This window comes from Peromyscus maniculatus, chromosome 1, assembly GCF_049852395.1.
Source record: "Peromyscus maniculatus bairdii isolate BWxNUB_F1_BW_parent chromosome 1, HU_Pman_BW_mat_3.1, whole genome shotgun sequence".
In the NCBI taxonomy this organism is placed as follows: Eukaryota; Metazoa; Chordata; class Mammalia; order Rodentia; family Cricetidae; genus Peromyscus; species Peromyscus maniculatus.
This window is the reverse complement of record NC_134852.1, coordinates 165342423-165362994: the sequence shown is the minus strand read 5'-3', so window position 1 is coordinate 165362994 and position 20572 is coordinate 165342423. Positions and strand designations below refer to the sequence as shown.

General features: G+C 37.5%; 1 protein-coding gene across 1 annotated transcript; it reads right to left on the bottom strand.

Moving 5' to 3' along the window:
- Positions 1-493: 493 nt before the first annotated feature.
- On the bottom strand, positions 494-1447 carry LOC102904090 (olfactory receptor 5B12-like). The gene has a single exon (XM_006995042.4). It carries the CDS (start codon positions 1442-1444, stop codon positions 494-496), a length of 951 nt encoding a protein of 316 aa, XP_006995104.4. The 5' UTR covers positions 1445-1447.
- Between the last annotated feature and the right edge of the window lie 19125 nt (positions 1448-20572).

Here is a 20572-nt window from a genome sequence, read left to right as displayed (position 1 = left end):
GAACCCAATAAACAACTTTCAAGAAGTATGGTTTGAGAGTGACCTCTAGATATCAATACTTTACTGTTAGAGTTCTGAAGACCAGCCTTTGGGAGTCTTGTGACTTTCTGAGCTCTGGAGCCTGGTAATTTTCATCAGCATCCTGAATCTTTTAAATTTTAGGAGATATCCGAGCTTTGTGATTTTTATTAATTTCCTGAGACTTATAAGCTCCTTCCTCTCTCAAGAAGCCAATGTCTCAATGCAGAAGAAATAATTAAACAGCAGTAGTTCAGATGTGGTGTAGTATTAAGTATTGAATATCAAAATTGAAATGCCTAATTTCTATAATAAAATATGCAAAATTTGCTGTCCATAGTTAGAATGCAAAAAGAATGAATAGAAGAGGCCTCATCTATAAAATATATATTCAGAAAAATTAAAGTCACTAAATAATTATATTTAAGTATTTATAAACAAAGTAACTTAAAGTTACATATCATTTTCAAACATTTTACAGTAAATTGACTAATCGCAGTGAAGATAATGTTTTTCCAGCAACTTTCTTGAATGCATTCTTGACTTCTTTGTTCCTGAGGCTGTAAACAAGAGGGTTCAGCATGGGGATGACCATGGTGTAGAACACAGATGCCATTTTGTCAGTGTCCATGGAATGACTGGAGCTGGGTTGTAAGTACATGAAGATAATTGTGCCATAGAAGATGGAAACAGTGGTGATGTGGGATGCACAGGTGGAGATGGCCTTCTTTCGGCCTTCAGCAGAACGCATCCTCAGGATTGCAACAAAAATAAGTAGGTAAGAAGTAACAATAACCAATAGGGTAAAAGCAATATTAAATGTTGCCAACATGAAAAGCACAATTTCATTTTTATAGATACCAGAACAAGAAAGAGTGAGTAGTGGAAGAATATCACAGAAAAAGTGATTTACTACATTGGAATGACAGAAGGAGAGATGGAAAGTAAAGGACACATGGATTGTAGATTGCAAGATTCCATTCATGTAAGAACCGGCAGCAAACAGGGCACACGTTGAAGTTGTCATAGTGGTAGAGTAATGCAAGGGTTTGCACACTGCTGCATGACGGTCAAAGGCCATTGAGGCCAGGATGTAACATTCAATGGTAGCAAAGGCTGCAAAGAAGAACATCTGAGTAGCACATGCATTGTAGGATATGATCTTATGTCCTGTGAGAAACCCTTCTATTACCTTGGGAGTGACAGCTGAAGCATAAACACAGTCTGCAAAGGAGAGGTTACTGAGGAAAAAGTACATGGGAGTGTGGAGTCGAGAGTCCAGCAGAATCAATACCAACATTCCAAGGTTCCCAACCAGGGTGATCAAATAAATGGAAGTGAAGACGACAAATAAAGGGACCTGCAGCTCTGGGGCATCTGTTAATCCCACTAGAATGAATTCAGCCACATCTGAAATATTCTGCATCAGTGTTATTTGGGAATTATGACAGGTTCCTATATAAAAAAAGAAAATGAAAAATTATTTTTTAATTTTTTTCATTTTTTTAAATTTATTTATTAAATTTAATTTTACATATCAGCCACAGATTCCCTTGTTCTCCCCAATCCCAGCCCCCCACCCCCCACCCTCCTTCGCCCAGCCCATCCCCCATTCCCATCTCCTCCAGGGCAAAGACTTCCCTGAAAATTGAGTTCAACCTGGTAGATTCAGTCCAGGCCAGTCCAGTCCCCTCCTCCCAGGCTGAGCCAAGTGTCCCTGTATAAGCTCCAGGTTCCAAACTGCCAGTTCATGCACTGAGAAGAGAACCTGGTCCCACTGTCTGGAGCTATGTTCATATCAACATTGTTTGTAATAGCCAAAACCTGGAAACAACCTAGATGCCCTTCAACTGAAGAATGGATAAATAAAGTGTGGCACATATACACAATGGGATGCTACTCAGCAGAGAAAAACAATGACATCATGAGGTTTGCAGGCAAATGGATGGATCTAGAAAAAAATCATCCTGAGTGAGGATATCCCAGACTCAGAAAGACAAATATGGTATGTACTCACTCATAGGAGGATACTAGAGGTGGAACAAGGATGACTGGACTGCTACTCACATCACCAGGGAGGCTACCTGGAAAATAGGACCCCAAGAAAGACACGAGGATTGCCCAATGACAGAGAAATGCCTGAGATCTACATGAACAACCTGGACATGAGTGGGAGTAATGAAGGGCAAGGGTCGAGGGAAAGAGAGCCTGTGGGTGCGGGAGATCCCAGCTGGATCAAGAACAGAGAGGGAGAACAAGGAATAGGAGACCATGGTTAATGAAAACCACATGAGAAAAGGAAGAAACAAAGTGCTAGAGAGGCCCACAGAAATCCACAAAGATACTCCCACAAGAGAAGGCTGGCAATGGTTGAGAGACAGCTGGAACTGACCTACTCTGGTGATGGGATGGCCAAACAACCTAATAGTTGTGCCAGAAACTCCATCCAAGGACTGAGAAATCTGAATGCAGAGATCCAAGGTCAGGCCCCAGATAGAGCTCCAGGAGTCCAATTGGTGAGAAAGAGGAGGGTTTGTATGAGCGAGAATTGTTGAGACCAGGGTTGGAAAAAGCACAGGGACAAGTATACAAACGAAAGGAAACACATGAACTATGAACCAGTAACTGAGGAAATGAAAAATTGAAAAATTATTATATTTGGACCTCAACATCAGGTTTTAAGTATAATCAAGTTCTCTTACTCACATATCAGCATCCTGTCCAGTGTGAATAAGCCTACACTGAATTATGGGTGGAAAGGTACTTTCTGGAATCATCTGGGAGTGGACCAAATGGCAATTGCCATTACTTTGCTCTTAATAGGACTTTTTATTATAAGTCTATATCTTACTTCAGTTTTCAGGTAAATGATAATTTTTATTTCAGTAAGCAACAAAGACTTGTTATTTGCATAATTTATTAACATATCTGTCTAAAAAAAATCAAAGTCTTGCTTTGAAGCATTAACCATGTAGTAAACTGGAATTAGTTTATGTTAGCAACAAAGAATATCTAATTCATTTCTCATGTTTGATACTTGTACCAAATTCAGTGCCCAAGCTCTGTCTATGCACTGATTTTGGGTACTGCACCATGGACATTAAGTTTTATATCTAATTTGATAAAGTCTTTCTTTAGATTTTTTCCCCATTGAACTCTGGATCAGTTGATCACTGCTTGATGTATGGGGCATTTTTCTTTGTGAAGTTCAGAAATACTGCAGTGCATGGAAATCTAAGGACACAATTCTTCAAGGACATAATTCAAAAAGAAACTTTAACTTATTTCTTTACATGTAATAGGCCTTAGTTTTCAAAGAGGATGGTATTTTCTATTACCATCACAGAATTCTGTTATATTTGTGTTTGTGGAAGTATAGGGTAAATGCCAATGAAGAGCTACTTTTGCTCTCACTGCATAATCTGTAACCTCGAACATGATATATTTCATGGTGTATCTTGTACCATTTGCATGGTGGATCAGATGACACTTGATTATTCAACTATGGTTACACAAAAGCCTGACTCTTAACTTGAGAGTAACTTCCAACTTTGGAATCTTGGGCATATCCATCCTTTTGCGTGATATCATTTTATATTCAAGGAACCAGATGGTATAATCTTATACTATAAAGGACCAAGGTGAAAATTATCCATCTTCACAGGATATAGCTGCACTTACATTACAAGGAATGTGTAAGTTCTTCCAAGTTATAAAAGATATTAACATTTTTAAATCATGTAAATCATAGCCATTACCTTCCATGCCCTTGCTCATCTTTTCTTGGTTTCTTCAGAATGTTCAGTTCATGATATTAATGTCTAGAGGTTGATACTTCCAGGAAAAAGGACCCAGTAAGTGATATTTATTAAATTGAGGTTGAAAGTCATACAACCTTCAGAAATTAAAAAAGAGCTATAATTGGTGGACTTCTAATCCTGTAGAACATTATAAATATTAGAAAATTACAACATGTTCTCCCTCTGGAATGAAACCATCACTCCAAAATCAAAAGGTCCTTCGAGTGGAAGATTGGTTGTTCTTGAGCAGTATAGTAATGAAAAGAACAGTGGGTCAAGAGTGAGAACATTATTGATAATAAGTCTGTGTCCCAGGTGCTTCCATTTTCTAGACATTAATTTCACTTTTTTGTTTGAATTTATGCAACAAAAAAAGACTGGTTATTTTATCACCATTTACAATTCAGTATACCTGTACTCAAATATTTTTAATACTTACTTTAGGCTAGGAACAGAACAATAAAAGTAAAAAGGATGGATGTGAAATATGTCATATCCAGAGGGTTGACCTAACATCCATATCCAGAAAAGCATCCTGCTGTTTTGTGTTTTCACAGGTGGATCTGTGCTGTGGAATGGATTCTGATCTTATAGTATTGCCAATATCACGGCAGAAACAGCAAGCTGTACATGTATCTCAGGGGCAGCAATACATGAGAACGGATGTCTCTTGAGACTTATGAATCCACATTGGTTTTTTATCATGATCTTGCTAGTGACAACAGAGGATAGTATTAGCATTTTGACTAATATCACTTATGAAGACACTGGGGAATAGAAGTGTAGAAGGAATAGAAAGGCCTCCAGATATCAATTACAGCTTTTCTATAACCAGGTTGCCCAAAAGCAAGCAAGCAAACAAGCAATAGCCTTGAAAGTCTCATTAAATTTTCTACTTAGGCAACTTGACCAACTTATAAAAGTGTTCTGATATCATATTTTCTCAAAATTTAAGAGATAACCCAAGGACAATCTTTCATTTTAAGCTTTGTAAGGAAGAGATTTATTTTTCTTAATGAATTTATACATCATTTTGGTATATGTTTTTCTTCTTCATTTAAAAATTTGAGGCATCCAATAGTATCCTCTAGGTCCTATCCTTGAGATTCTCTCTGACATCTCTGTTGAGATTATACTGTAACTCTACAGATCTAGCCTGGGTTCCACATCCAGTGACTGTGTTTATTCTGGAAAATGAGACCTGCACTGCAGCTAACCTCTAGACTTCTACGAGGACCAGAACCCACCCTATATGCAACCTCACATAGGTAAATTCTGCATACCGAACTTCTCACTTCCTTACACAGAGACTAGCAAGGTGACTTTCCCTGACCTAGCTAGTCACACATTCTCCAAAAGAACATCAGAACAAGTAGGAGTTCTACCACATATTGTCTAGGATAGTGTGGCTTGCTTGCCTGCATCATAAAAGATCTCAAATGATATATATATATATATATATATATATATATATATATATATATATATATATCATATATATATATATATGATATATATATGATATATATATATAATATATATATATCATATATATATATATGATATAGAGATGATAAGAAAAGAAAAAGGGTAGATTAATGAACCTACTTTTAAAGAACTTGTTTAAAATGTTTTACATTGGTATAGATTTTAGTTTATGTTTAAAATGTTTTACATTGGTATAAATTTTAGATTATTGATACAAACTTAAAAGTTAATTTTGTTATCATATATATATATATATATATATATATATATATATATATATATATATTTCTATTCTTGTTTGAGGTATTATGTTTATGTAACTCATTTAAAATTGTAATGGATAATTAACAAATAGATTAATAATTAGTCATCTATGATAATCATATTTATAGCCATGTTAGATAAGTCTTCTAGGTATACATAGATATATTTCAGATAGATAGGTAGTCTTCAAACACTTCAAAGACCTACAGAATATGGCATTTAAAATGTTTTAAAAATTTAGACATTCTGGACAGTGAGACATGTCTGCTCCTGGCAACACTGGATTTACTTTGGAGAGGAGGATGGGCATCAAAGACACTCCATATGGAGTTTATCTTCACATTGGCAAAGATAGCCATTTGGGCAAGAAACTGTTCTTGCCTGGACTGCTTGATCGACTGGACATGCAAGACCCCTGGAAGGATGACCACTAAACTTTGCTTGACAAGATGGTCATTCAGGTTACTGCTTTGAAGAGAAAACTGCCAGACATTCTACAGGACACTGAAAAAAATGACAGAGAGACTCTAGGCCTGTGAGCTAAAGACAGATGTCCCAACTTTACAAAGCAGAAAAACAGGTAAATGAAGTTAAGAAGAAAGAACTTAAGGAGAACAATCACCTGAGTAATAAAAGCAAAAACAGAAGGCTGATCCAAATAAAGAAGACAATCCATGACTATAGAATAGAATTCAATCTGAAAATAGACGTGATGATATTTTATTTGTCTTCTAATTAATAAATCTGGCATGGAGATCAGAGGAAAGAGCCAGCCACTGTATTAATCATAGAGGCCAGGCAGTGGTAGCACATACCTTTAATCCTAGCATTCAGAAGGCAGAGATTCATCTGACTCTCTGTGAGATCAAGGCCACACTGAGAACAGTGCCAGGTTTGGTGGATCATGTCTTTAATTCCAATGCTAGTTAAGTATAGAGGTCTGGGAGGTCTGTACACACAGACAGGAAGTGAGAGCTGCACAGGAAGAACAAGTAATGTAGCTGGGCAGAGAGAGAAAATCAGATAGCAGGACACAGAAAGGTATATAGGCATGAGTATTCAGGAAGTAGCTCTTTCTTGAGTGGAGGATATTCTAGCAGTAAGAATGTGGCTGGCTTCTTTCTGCTTCTCTGATCTTTCAGCTTTCATCCCAACCTCTGGCTGTGGATATTTTATATATCAGACCATTTAGTATTTTGTCTTACATCTGGTGCCCCAACATTTGTGGCATGGGCTCACGAAAAAGCCACTTGCCTGTGGCTTTACAGGCCCTGTCTCAAGCCTGAGCTGCATGTGGCCAAAGTCTCCACTCAGCTTGGGCCAGAGCCCCTAATCAGCTGGATCCAGATGGCTGGATCTTTTACTTCTCTCCTGATGGTTTATGGGATCTCTCTAGATATCTATATTGGACTGCAACCATACTAGGTAGCTACCTTGAAACTCCCTTGGACCTCTACTGTTCTACAAAGCCAGAAGACTTGGTGAGTCAATTAAGATATCTTAAAGTGAGAAATTAGTTAAAAGAGAAACTTTTTCCAACATTAAAACATGGGAAACATTTTTACAATGGAGGGAGTTTTGTTTCTGCTTGATAATACATTAGGCAGTCTGAAAATGGAACACTTAAATGAGAGGATAATTAATGTTTATCGGATTTACATAACATCAATTATGAATAATATTTGTTTGGTCATTTTTGTCTTATCCTTAAAAGGTTGGTTAATTTGAGTGTCAAGATAAAAGTTTAAGAAAAACTTATTAAAACAAATCATAGAGATATTCATACCCAGAAAGAAGAATTTAAAGGTGAACCTTTCTCAGCCCTGAATTTTATGGTTACAGAGAAACAGCCAACTTTATTCTATCTGGTAACCTTACAAGAACTGCCAAATTCTCAAGGCTGTATATAAGCTGATTGGACTCCTATGCAAATGTTAGATTTGAGGAGATTCAAGGAGGCTATAGTCTCATATGGCATGCATTCTTCATTAGTAAAGCAGATGTTAAACTTGTGGTCAACTTGTAATAGAATTATCCTTCAAAACTTGAAAGATTTAGTTAAAGCTGTCTTAGAGGCTGTCCACAGTTACAGTGGAGAACCGGGTGGAATGCGGAAGCTAAAGCTTTTAGAACAATAATGTAGGGCTAGAGGTATGGAAATTTTCCAAGATCAACTTCTGGAGAAAGTGATTATGTTGATATACAAAGACAGTCTTTATATGATGACAACAACCAAGATCTATGCATCATGGCAGCCTTGAATGGTACAGAATTGAAGAAGTAGGAAAGATAATTGAGTCATTTACAAAAGTTATACAGGGCTCAAAGGAAACATTCATGGATTTCTTACAAAAGCTGTCTTCAGCAGTAAATAGAAGGATACCAAATTCAGAAGCTAGACAGACAATTATGGAATCTCTGGCTTTTGAAAATGCACAATGTAGAAGGATAATTAGGATGGTAAAGGCAAGATAAGCATCCTTGGAGGAATGAATCTGAGATATAATTAATATTGAATCTCAGGACCATGATGATACTTGGATAGGAGAGGTGGTGCCCATAGGTTTGAAGAAAAATAATAATGTCAGATGCTTTAATTGTAGTAAACACAGTCACCTAAAAAGAGACTGTAAGCAGGGCATTTCTAGAAACAATGTTTCTTCAAGGAACAATGGCAACAGAATATTCCTTCCTTCTGGATTATGCACAAGGTGTGGTAAACCCAAACACTGGACTAACCAACAGAGATCAACAAGGGACAGACAAGGTAATCCTATGCCTTTGCCTTCAAGAAATTCCCCGAGAAGCCTCTCGCAGGCCCTCATAGCAAATTCAGTTTAGTCCTTACCTGGTCTATTGTTTTAGGCTCCTCTTTCCACCATGTTCTCTACTATAACTGTGGTCCAACCTCTAGCACCACTGTAACTACTTCTTTCCAGTTCCGAGTGATAATCCTATTACAAGTTGACCACAAGTTTAACATCTACTTTACAGATGGAGAATGCATGCCAAATGATACTATAGCTTCTTTACATCTCCTTAAATCTAACATTTCCACTGGAGTCCAGTGAGTTCACACACACCCTTGACAATTTGCCAGTTCTCCTAAGGTTACCAGGTAGATTAAAGTTTGCTTTCTGATAACCTGAGGCTATTTCTCTATAACTGTATAACTCAATCCTGAGATAGGTCTACCTTTAAATTCTTTTGTCTGCGTCTGAATTTCTTTATAATTTATTTTAACAGGTTTTTCTAAAATTTTTATCTTGCCATTCAAAGTGACCAATCTTTTTAATGTTAAAATGAAAATGATCAAACAAATACTATTTGTAAATGATATTATGTACATGTCACCAACATTAATTAGCCTTTCATTTAATTGTTACACTTTCAGACCACCTAATATGTTATCAAACAGAAACCAAATTTCTTCCACTGAAAAAAGGTTTCTCATTTTTTTTAATGTAGGAAAAAAATTCTCTTTTAACTAATTCTGCCCTTTAAGATATCTTAAATGACTTACCAAGTCTGTCAACTGCATAGAACAATAGAAGTCTGAGGGAATTTCAAAGCAGCTACCCAGTGTGGTAACAGTCTGAGATGGGGATCCAGAGAGAGCCCACCCCCCACCAGGAGAAAAAAGCCAAAGAGATCAGGCCTCATGCAGCTCCAGCCTGAACTGGAGGTGGGGCTGTGAGACTACAAGTGGCTTTTTAATGAATACTTGACACAATTTTTGGAGAACCCATTGTAGATGAATTGCTAAACAGTCTTATTAAATAAAAAACACTGAGCTAGATATAGAGGTGAAAACCTAAGAGAGCCAGGAAATAGGAAAAGCCACAAGATAATCTCATGTCACCAACTAGACAGCTTCCAAAAAGAGATACACTTATATACCTTTCTGTTCTGCTCACTCATTTGCTCTCTCAGCCCAGCTACATCATTTCTTCTTCCTGTCCAGCTCTGTCAATAACCTGTCTCTGTGTATAGATCTCCAGACCTCTATGGCTAGGGCAGGGATTAAAAGTGTGTATCACCCTGCCTGGCTCTGTTCCCAATGTGGCATTGAACTCACAGAGATCCAGACAGATACCTACCTCCCAAATGATAGGATTAAAGGCATTTGTAGATGTAACCAACCATCTTATTAAACAAGAAACACAGAACCAATGTAAATAAGAAATCCAAGAGGTCAGAGCTCAGAGCTAAAACCTTACCCTTCCTCCTGCAGTGGTCCTTCCTCTCCGAAAGAGATCTACTTCCTGTGTGTTTGTCTTTAAATAGTCTTTCTGTTCTGCCTTCTCATTGGTTGTAAACCCAAACACATGACTTCCTCATCACTGCCTGTTTGTACAGCCCTCCAGGTCTTCTATGGTATTGAGATTAAAGGCATGTGTCTCCAATGCTGGCTGTATCATTGACCACACAGAGACATATCTAGCTCTTCTACCAAGAGCTGGGATCAAAGGCATGTGCCACAAATGCCCAGCTCTGCTATGGCTTGCTATTAGCTCTGACCTCCAAGCAACTTTACTTATTAACATACAATTAAAATCACATTTCAGTACAAATAAAATACCACCATCTTTCCCCTTTTCTATTTTCATAAAAAGAACAAAGCAAAAGGTTATAACTAACAAAAGAATCATGACAGGACACTAGTGGAATTCATACTAGGAAACTAATGTTTCTGGTACATGGACTGCTCTCACCCAATGTGAGTTTGAACTATTGACCTTGTGTATATCCTACTTCACAAATGAGTCTGTCATTTGGCTTGATCTGTTTGGGAGGCAGCTGTGCATTGGTGCCGGGTCCTGGGCTCGTTGCATGAGTTGGCTGTTTGAATCCTGGGACTTATGCAGGGACACTTGGCTCGGTCTGGGAGGCGGGGACTGGACCTGCCTGGACTGAGTCTACCAGGTCGACCCCGGTCCTCGGGGGAGACCTTGATCTGGAGGAGGTGGGAATGGGGGGTGGGCTGGGGAGAGGGGGGGCAAGAGGGGGAGAATAGGGGAATCTGTGGCTATTATGTTGAACTGAATGGTGTTGTAAAATAAAAAAAAAAAAAAAAGAAAAGAGCCGGGCGGTGGTGGCGCACGCCTTTAATCCCAGCACTCGGGAGGCAGAGCCAGGTGTATCTCTGTGAGTTCGAGGCCGGCCTGGGCTACCAAGTGAGCTCCAGGAAAGGCGCAAAGCTATGCAGAGAAACCCTGTCTCGAAAAACCAAAAAAAAAAAAAAAAAAGAAAAGAAATGGGCTATAGAACTAAATAGAGAATTCTCAACAGAGGAAAATCAAATGGCTGAAAGACATTTAAGGAATTGCTCAACATCCCTAATTATCAGGGAAATGCAAATCAAAACAACTCTAAGATACCACCTTACGCCTGTCAGAATGGCAAAGATCAAAAACACTGAAGCCACCTTATGCTGGAGAGGATGTGGAGCTAGGGGAACTCTCCTCCACTGCTGGTGGGAATGCAAGCTTGTACAACCACTTTGGACATCAATATGGCACTTTTTTAGAAAATTAAGAATCAATCTCCTCCAAGATCCAGCTATACCATTCTTGGACATATACTCAAGGAATGCTCAATCATACCACAAGGGCACTTGCTCAGCTATGTTACTATCAGCATTGTTTATAATAGCCAGAACCTGGAAACAACCTAGATGCCCTTCAACTGAAGAATGGATAAATAAAATGTGGTACATATACACAATGGAATACTATTCAGCAGAAAAAAAAACAATGACATCATGAGGTTTCCAGGCAAATGGATGGATCTAGAAAAAAAATCATCCTGAGTGAGGTAACCCAGACTCAGAAAGACAAACATGGTATGTGCTCACTCATAGGAGGATAGTAGATGTAAAACAAAAATGACTAGACTGCTACTCAGAACTCCAGAGAGGCTACCTGGAAAACAGGACCCCAAGAAAGACACAGGGACTGCCCAATGACAGAGAAATGGATGAGATCTACATGAACAACATAGACGTGAGTGGGGTTAATGAAGGGCAAGGGTCGAGGGAAAGAGAGCTTAGGGGAGCAGGATATCCCAGCTTGATCAAGAACAGAGAGGGAGAACAAGGAATAAAAGACCATGATAAATGAAGACCACATGAGAATAGGAAGAAGCAAAATGCTAGAGAGACCCACAGAAATCCACAAAGATACCCCCACAATAGACTACTGGCAATGGTCGAGAGACAATCCGAACTGACCTACTCTGCTGATAGGATGGCCAAACACCCTAATTGTAGTGCTAGAAACCCCATCCAATGACTGAGGGAACTGGATGCAGAGATCCATAGCCAGGCCCCAGGTGGAGCTCCAGGAGTCCAATTGGTGAGAAAAAGGACGGTTTGTACGAACAAGAATTGTTGAGACCAAGGTTGGAAAAAGCACAGGGACAAATAGCCAAATTAATGAAAACACATGAAATATTAACCAATAACTGAGGAGCCCACAACTGGATCAGGCCCTCTGGATAAGTGAGATAGATGATTTGCTTGATGTTTGGGAGACATCCAGGCAGTGGGACCGTGTCCTGTCCTCAGTGTATGAGCTGGCTCTTTGGAACCTGGGGCTTATGCAGGGACTCTTGGCTCAGCCTGGGAGGAGGGGACTGGACCGGCCTGGACTGAATCTACCAGGTTGAACTCAATCCTCAGGGGAGTCTTTGCCCTGGAGGAGATTGGAATGGGGGGTGGGCTGGGGAAAAGGTGGGAGGGGAGCGGGAAGGGGGAGAACAAGAGAATCCATGACTGGTATGTAAAATTAAATTAGAAAATAAAAAAAGAAAGAAAAAGATTTTTGTTTTTAATAATATAGATTACATTGTTTTGTATGATAATTTTTTTCTGAAAAAATTGACTTTGTATGTCCTTGCCTACAGTAATGAGGGAACAAGTGAAATGTTTTATAGTTCATGTTATGAAACAAGATAAAAGTAAGAGTTAAATATCTAGGACCAAAGATTTCTATCTGTGAAAAGATTAAGAAAGCTATAGAGAGATAAGTGGTAGATAGATATAGATGATTTATAGAATATTGTTAAATGCATTGATAATAGATAGTAGATATAAGATAGATAGGCAGAGGGATAAATAGATAGATGGTAGATAGACAATAGAGGGATAGAGACAGACAACCATAAGTGATACATTTTTATACAGAATGCAACAATACCTGTTTCTCTTGAAGAAAAGTTCAGTTATCATTATAAAGTGGCGCCTTACCATATGTAACTCTAGGGTATCTGCTGACACCGCCTGCCCTCTGAGGGAACCATACACACACATAGTACAGCCATATATGGCAGACAAACACTCATTTGCACAAAAATAAAATCTAAAATAATTTTTTAAAGTATACCTTTATTTCATTAAATATTTTCTTACTACAATTTGATATCTATTAGTAAATCACAGATTATACAGCAATAATGAGGGCTAGTGTTAGTGTACTACTTCCTGACTAAGAAACAAGTTTAGGTAATTTAATGTAGACTATGAAATGGTATAAAATAATTTTAAATGTCACTCATGAGAAGGGATAAAGAAAATTCTGTAACTTCATGTATGCATGAAAAATTTCTTTCATAACTTTATATACTGTATTATGAAAATATTTATTTCTATGATAGTGAGAATATGATGGTACAAGATTTTGTTCGGTGGATAGGGTGAGCAATTTGTTAGGACCACTTAAATGTATCCTAGTCTGGATGGACTTAGTGTATCATGGCTCTGAAGGGAAGAAATTTGAGATCAACATGTTGAAAATATTGCTATTTTCAGGCCTGTCTCTTTGGCACACAATTCTATCTCCATAGTCATCACTCTGTGACTGTCTCTGTTTTAATCAACCTTTTTCTTAAGAGAACAATTAACCACATTTGGTTAAAGTCCCAAAAATTGACCTCATTTTATCTTTTTTTCTTAAGCATTATCTCTTTCTTTCTGTTTTTTTTCCAAATTTTTATTAATTTCACAGTGATGGGTTTAATTTTGATACTTTCATGTGTTTATTCAATGTATTTTGACCATAGTCCATTCCTATTGCTCTACCTTCTCCTCCTCTCCACCAATTCCTTCCCCATCCCAACTAGTCCCGCTTCGACTTCCATATCTTTATTACTTTTTGCAATGACCCAATGCTTTTCATTTGTGTTGCTTACTGGAACATGGTTGAGGGTTTGTCCTGATTTTATCTTAAATATCTCTTTAAATGATCTATCTCAAAACATTCACACTTTGTGACACTGTGGACTTGATCACTGTTATATGATTTGTTATTGATCATAATCTAGACCTTAAAATATGCATTTATTCAAATGTATTACACGAATGAGATGCTACAGCTTTTCAATATATATATTGGCTTAGAGAATATAGAACATATATATATATATATATATATATATATATATATATATATATATATATATATATATATATTTCTTCCGTTAATGATACACACTTGGACCAAGATAGAAAAATGATCATATGTACTCATATATACATGTGAAGGCCAAATACCAGACTGCTGTGAAATGGAATATGTGAAGGCCTTGGGTTGTTTTCCATTTTGGTTAGCAGAATACATTATTCTAGTCCTTGCTCCAGGGCTCAAAAATGCCAACATTTCCAGTTATCACATTTAAGGGAGTGAATAATTTGGAGAAGTCAATGAAGGAAACTTTAATATATAATTTACCAAGAATGTCTTTCCTCTGAATCAGAATTCTTAAATCAATTATTCAGAAATACTGTGCAGATGGACCAAATAGTTCATAGAAAAAAATTGTTTGCTGCAATATTGATATTTTTCTATCTGACTTACCAGGGCTGAATTTAATTATTCAAAAAGGAATTTGGTTGAAAAAACTGAGCCCACATTTTTCATTAAGAAAACTGACTTTGGAAGCCCAGACTCATCAATAGCAAGATCAATGACAATTTGCCTATAATATTTGCAGCCACAACAGAGTGACCAAAGGTGAAATCACATCTGCTACCATCCAGAAGATGTTAGATAAAAATAACCATCTAAAAAAATAACCATCTTAACCTATGAAAATAAATGACAATAAAGGGTGCTCTCAATATCAGCATGTTGTAGACAAACTTGGAAAACCTTTGTACAATAACATATCCTAATCAAAATATGCAGTATCACTTAGTCCCACCTACACAGAAGATGCCTATGGGTCCTAGAGAGGTCCATCAATGTGGCCTTCTACCCTTTTCCTGCTCCCACAACATGCCTTCAGATGGAATAGAGGGTGATGACCCTCCTGAATTACACATGCAGAACCAGATGCCTCGGCCTAGCCAAATGGTAATGCAGAGACCTAGACCAAATCAGTTCAACATAACAAACATTTCCATGAATGCCTTCAGGTATCCTCGGCTTCACTGAAGGTAACAACAATTCTGTGCCATTTCCTAGAGCATGCCTATGCAGAGCCAGATAATGATGAGTCAATGACAACCAATGAGAAAATATGGTTCCAGCCCATATATGAACATGCAAACAAATTATGGCCTTACTATACACCAGCTGCCTTCTCAGCCATAAAATATGCTACATGGAAATGGGCAGTGTTATCAAGGACAGCAGAACTCCATGAAGATAATGGGTCATGTTAACTCAATGGAGCAGAGATTGATACTTCCTTACAGACAGATTACCACAACAGGGCCCAGCACAGCAGGGAAACTATTATGGGAATTAGTAAATATCAAGGTAGGAAAAGACTTCTGAAGACATGAACCAGCAAAACTACCCTGATAGAAATGCACATGATGGCCAATAGCAAGATGCTTATCAAGGCACCACTTGCACAGTAAGGGTACCAGATCCAGTAGCAACATTCTACTGCAGAGCTCCCCATGTAACCAGCATGACCACTGTCCTTCCATAGTTATCCTAATTTTCTCCAGGATCAAGATCAGCAGTACAGGGTCTATAGACAAGTACAAGGACCATCACAGCCACCTCAGCAGACACAATATAAGTAGGGATAATATGGAAATTACCAGCAGTGAAAATGTCCTTACATCCCAGTAGGCAGTATCTGTTGGCAGCCATATTGTTACAACCTCTGAACTGTGGACCCCTCCCCATGAAGATATCATTCTCTTCTGTCTTGTACTGGGGAAAATCTTTGGATGAATGGCTGCTTTATCAACAAATAGCATTTGTTCTTTAGTTTGAAAAGGCATTAGTACTTACCAAACACACATAATTTCACATTTCTACTCTAGATAGCAACATTGGACAGAAAATGAATTGACATAAGTAATTTTCAGCAATTTCAGAACTGTATCCCAAATGGACTGTCACAGGCTGAAAGATTGGAACAGCTTTGTGTGTTCATGAAGTTTGAGGTGATTCCATAATTTTTTACAGATTATTTTGTAAGAGGAAAAGAGAAATGTATACTTTTTTCAGCAGCCATATTTTGTATATTATGTTTATTTCATGTGATGAATATGCAAGACAGTACACTACACACTGGGCAGAATCAGAAACCTTGTTAGTGAGAAGTGTGGCAGATGCTTGGTTACTGTGGAGATCAGTGAAAGTACAGGTGGGGGAGGAGACAAAAGCACAATACATATCCCCTGTGAGGTTCTTAGGAAATTCACATCCATTTCCTCTACCAGATTATCAAGGGCAGTGTGACACAGTTTTTGAGAACGAAGTTCCATTTTTGTGTATTAAGACCTTTTAATAAATATGATTCATGATACTGTTTTCAAATGCAAGGTAATAATGTTGTTGCATCTATGAAGTTTGGTGACAGGTTCCTGTAATTGAAGTGGAAATTCTTTATTTATTTCTTTTTTTTTTCTTTTTTTTTTTCTGAGACAGGGTTTCTCTGTGTAGCTTTGCGCTTTTCCTGGAACTCACTTGGTAGCCCAGGCAAGCTTTGAACTCACAGAGATCTGCCTGGCTCTGCCTCCCCAGTGCTGGGATTAAAGGCGTGCACCACCAACGCCCGGCTTGGATATTCTTTTTTAAGACAGCAATAAATAAAAAGGGAAAGCCGGGCGGTGGTGGCGCATGCCTTTAATCCTAGCACTTGGGAGGCAGAGGCAGGCGGATCTCTGTGAGTTCGAGGCCAGCCTGGGCTACCAGGTGAGTTCCAGGAAAGGCGCAAAGCTACACAGAGAAACCCTGTCTCGAAAAATCAAAAAATAATAATAATAATATTAATAATAATAATAAATTTAAAAAAAGGGAAAATGTTAGCTTTTACTTATTTGAGCTACCAGGGAACTAAGTACTATCAATACATTTTATAACCACATAATGAAGAGTCCATATTGATGCAGTCATTTTGTATTTTAGCAATAGTAGCATAACTGGATCATGGGATAACAGTTCAGGAAAATTAACACATTTCTACTTTAACTTTCATAGTTGAGTGTAAGTAAAGGACACCTTCATGTCCTTGATCTTCATCTTCATTAATATAACATGAATATACTTATTTAAGGATACTTTTGATCTATATTGAAAGCCAAGAAGTTTCATTTTATGGATCTTGTTGTCAAGCAAGGGAAGAGGCTTCAGCTAAATTCCAGGTCAGCAGACTCTGGGCCTGTGTCTGAAATGCATGGTGTCTTCAGCAATAGGGGCTTACATTCCAACAGCAGTAGGCTGTAAGTTTGGGGAGTCTCTTGAACAAACATGGCCAAAAAAATCAAAAGAAGGTTTTTTCATGTCTGCTAATGGGGTTTTCTTTAGGATATAGTTGTCTCCCAGATGGAGCACTATCAGCCCAGGTGAGAAAAGTTCATTAAAATTATTTATATATATATATATATATATAATTATAAGCATTACAGATTTTTCTTTAAATGAATAGTTAATAGTATGATTAATTATGATTTTGCCAGACTATCATTATTTTACCTTTTTTCTTCCTGCTGTGTTTACTTCTCTACAGGCTCATTAAATACATTAAAGACATTTTTCATGTCCCTTACTTATCAGTTCACTTGTTTCTGCAGTTCTCTTGTACCCTCTTTCCCCCTTCTTATGTATTTACCTACCTTTCCTACTCTAAACAGCCCCTCATTCCCCATTTTCCTGATTAGATCATTAACACCTCTTATTCCCCTCTATTGTACCCCAAACTTCCTATACTGGCAATGGTCCCATTTTATTTTCCTGGTCTCTGTACTTACTACAGACTAAGTACTCACATCTGAAGATTGGGAGGAAGGAACAAATTATTAGTGAAAGAAATATGAGATGTTTGTCTTTCTGGGTCTTTGCTATTCAATATCATTTTTCTTAGTTCCACAAATTTACTCATTTTTATCTATTGCTGAATAGTATTCAATAGTTTGCATGTACCACATTTCCTCTATCCATTCTCTATTGAAAGACATTTAGGTTGTTTCCATATCTGAGCTATTATGATTATAATGATAGGGAACATAGTTGGGCAAGTATTTTTGGAGTAGGATATGGAATACTTTGAGAATATGCCAGGATGTGACATAGCTGAGTCATAGATTAGATTTAATTTTAGCTTTTTGAGGATTCTTCACACTGATTTCTATAGTAGCTGCATGAGTTTGAAATCCCACCAACAATAAATACAGGCTCTTTTCTCCTTCATCTCTTTCAGTATTCATGGTGAGCTGTTTTACTTATCTTTGACATTCTGACTGGAGTAAGATGATATCTCAAAGTTGCTTTGATGTGCATTTGTGTGATTTCTAGGAATGATGAACAATTCATTGAAAGAATTATTAGCCAAATTTTTAGCCAGTTTTCTTCTTTGAAAACTCTATTTGCATCTGTGAGGGTTTGATTAAGAACGGCCCCGATAGACCCATATATTTGAATGCTTAGGGAATTACATAAGGAGGTGAGGCCTTACTGAAGTAGGTATGGCTTTGTTGGAGGAAGTGGATCACTGGGTATGGGCTTTGAGGTTTCAGATGCCCAGCTCAGGCCCACTATCTCTCTCCTCCTGCTGCCTGAAAATCCTGATGTAGAATTCTGTTACCTCTCCAACACCATGTATGCCTGTGTGCTGCCATGCTTCTAGCCAAGATGACAATTGACTAAACCACTAACTGACACCAACCTTTATTTCCTTTAATATTTTTTTCCTTATAAGAGTAACCATGCTGTGGTATCTCTTCACAGCCATAGTCTTAGGCCTATTTTTCAAATGGATTGATTTTTTTCAAAACTCATTCATTATGAGTTCTTTGTATATTCTTGATATTATTCCTTTGTTATGTGTACAGTTAGCAAAGATTCTCTCCCATTCTGGGTTTTGTCAAACTTCAGCTTCAGCAGGTCAGAGATACTGGAGAGGAGATGAGGAGTCTACAGTACTAAACACACAAAAAGGAGACTTATCTGAGCTGGAAAAACATAATTCTCTTCTTATTTTTTCCTTTCCTCTGCCTCTTTATTTTTCTTTTATATCTTTTATACCACCTAAGAGAAAAATTTCTATGCAAGAAAGAAATCATCTTACAACCACAAATTACATGTTTTTCAGAAACAAAATCTTTACACAGGAAGAAATCACATTATGATCAGAAGTCATATGTTTTTCTTAGAAACCCACATGTAGTTAAATATTTTTCTTCTTATTAATTTTTCTACCATAACGTCTTTACCCAAAGCCATTTTTTTTAATTGCTTGACCATGTTTTAAGCAAGGCAAGTACATTTCAGCCAGTTCCTTTGTACTGGCGGGCAGCTGTTTGTGATTTTGGTGTAGCAGATTCCTATCCTATTTCTATTCTACAAATTCTTAAACAAGTGGTCTAGCTAACCATCTATTTTGTTTTCTTTACACATAATAGGTCATTTAATTTCTTTTCACAACTTTGTTGTTTCAAGGTGCATACCAAAACCTGTGATTAATTCTGTAAGCTACATGACCAAGGAACTCAGCCCTAACCTTGGGTGTAGGGACATAATAGCTTTCTTTGATCATCATCCTGCTTTTCCACAGGCAGAATGCATGGGTCTATAATACATGTAACTACTTTTTTTTTCATTTTCCATTCTGGGCAAGTCTCAAATCTAGCAAAAGAGAAGGTGACTTCCAGCCTAATTTTTATCTTTCTTGTATCTCTTATTGGAGCTGTTGACAGAATAACCTAAACCATTTTCCTAATCATCTTTACTAATTGTCCTATCCATCTGCATCTTTAAATCATTGATCCAACTAAGTGCCATTACTCTGTATATATCATCTTCATTATAATATAATAATCTCAAAAGGTCACCCCAAGTCAAAACAGAAAAATATGCAGATAGTAACAGCAAAGAACTTCATGTCCAATTAAATGTACTATGTGTTCATCATGCCCTAAATAGCAGTCAGCCTTCTGCTCTTACAGGACATTCTTCTTGAGCTGTCATCTTTCTACAAAGTAGATATCGTTCTTGGAGATGTTGACCGGTGGTGGCACTATGGTGTGCCAGCATAGTGATGGCTGTAACAAAATATAAACATTTCAATAAGGATCATGAAAAGAATCATTGGATTTCCTGTCACCCAGAGTCTATCAATACTCAATAGTTCAGAAGCAAAGGGTAACCCCCGCCCCCCCCCGCCATGGACCTCAACACATTCCTTTTACTTATTGATTGGACTGTTACTGTGTAAGCCCAGGGGAAGTAACTACAGCTGTCTTGAGGTAAATATTACAATAGTTATATATATATAGTTTATATATCAGTACTAGAGAATGATGGATGAAATTTTAAAGCTTAAAGGAAAAGACGTTAAATAAGCAATACCAGATAAACACCATGAACAGAGGGAAATGAGGAAATAAAACAACAACAACAAAAAAAAGTTATATAGGAACCTATTAATATAAAAGCCCCCATATATACTACCATATAAAATGTGTTGTGCTTTTATTGGTAGCCATTCTGAAATGGAAGATATTGAGTCCCAATGTAGTTTTGACTTGCATTTCCCAGATG

Bases quoted from the DNA above. Each gene is read 5' to 3' on its own strand.
- LOC102904090 (XM_006995042.4), bottom strand. From the start codon at position 1,444: ATGCAGAATATTTCAGATGTGGCTGAATTCATTCTAGTGGGATTAACA.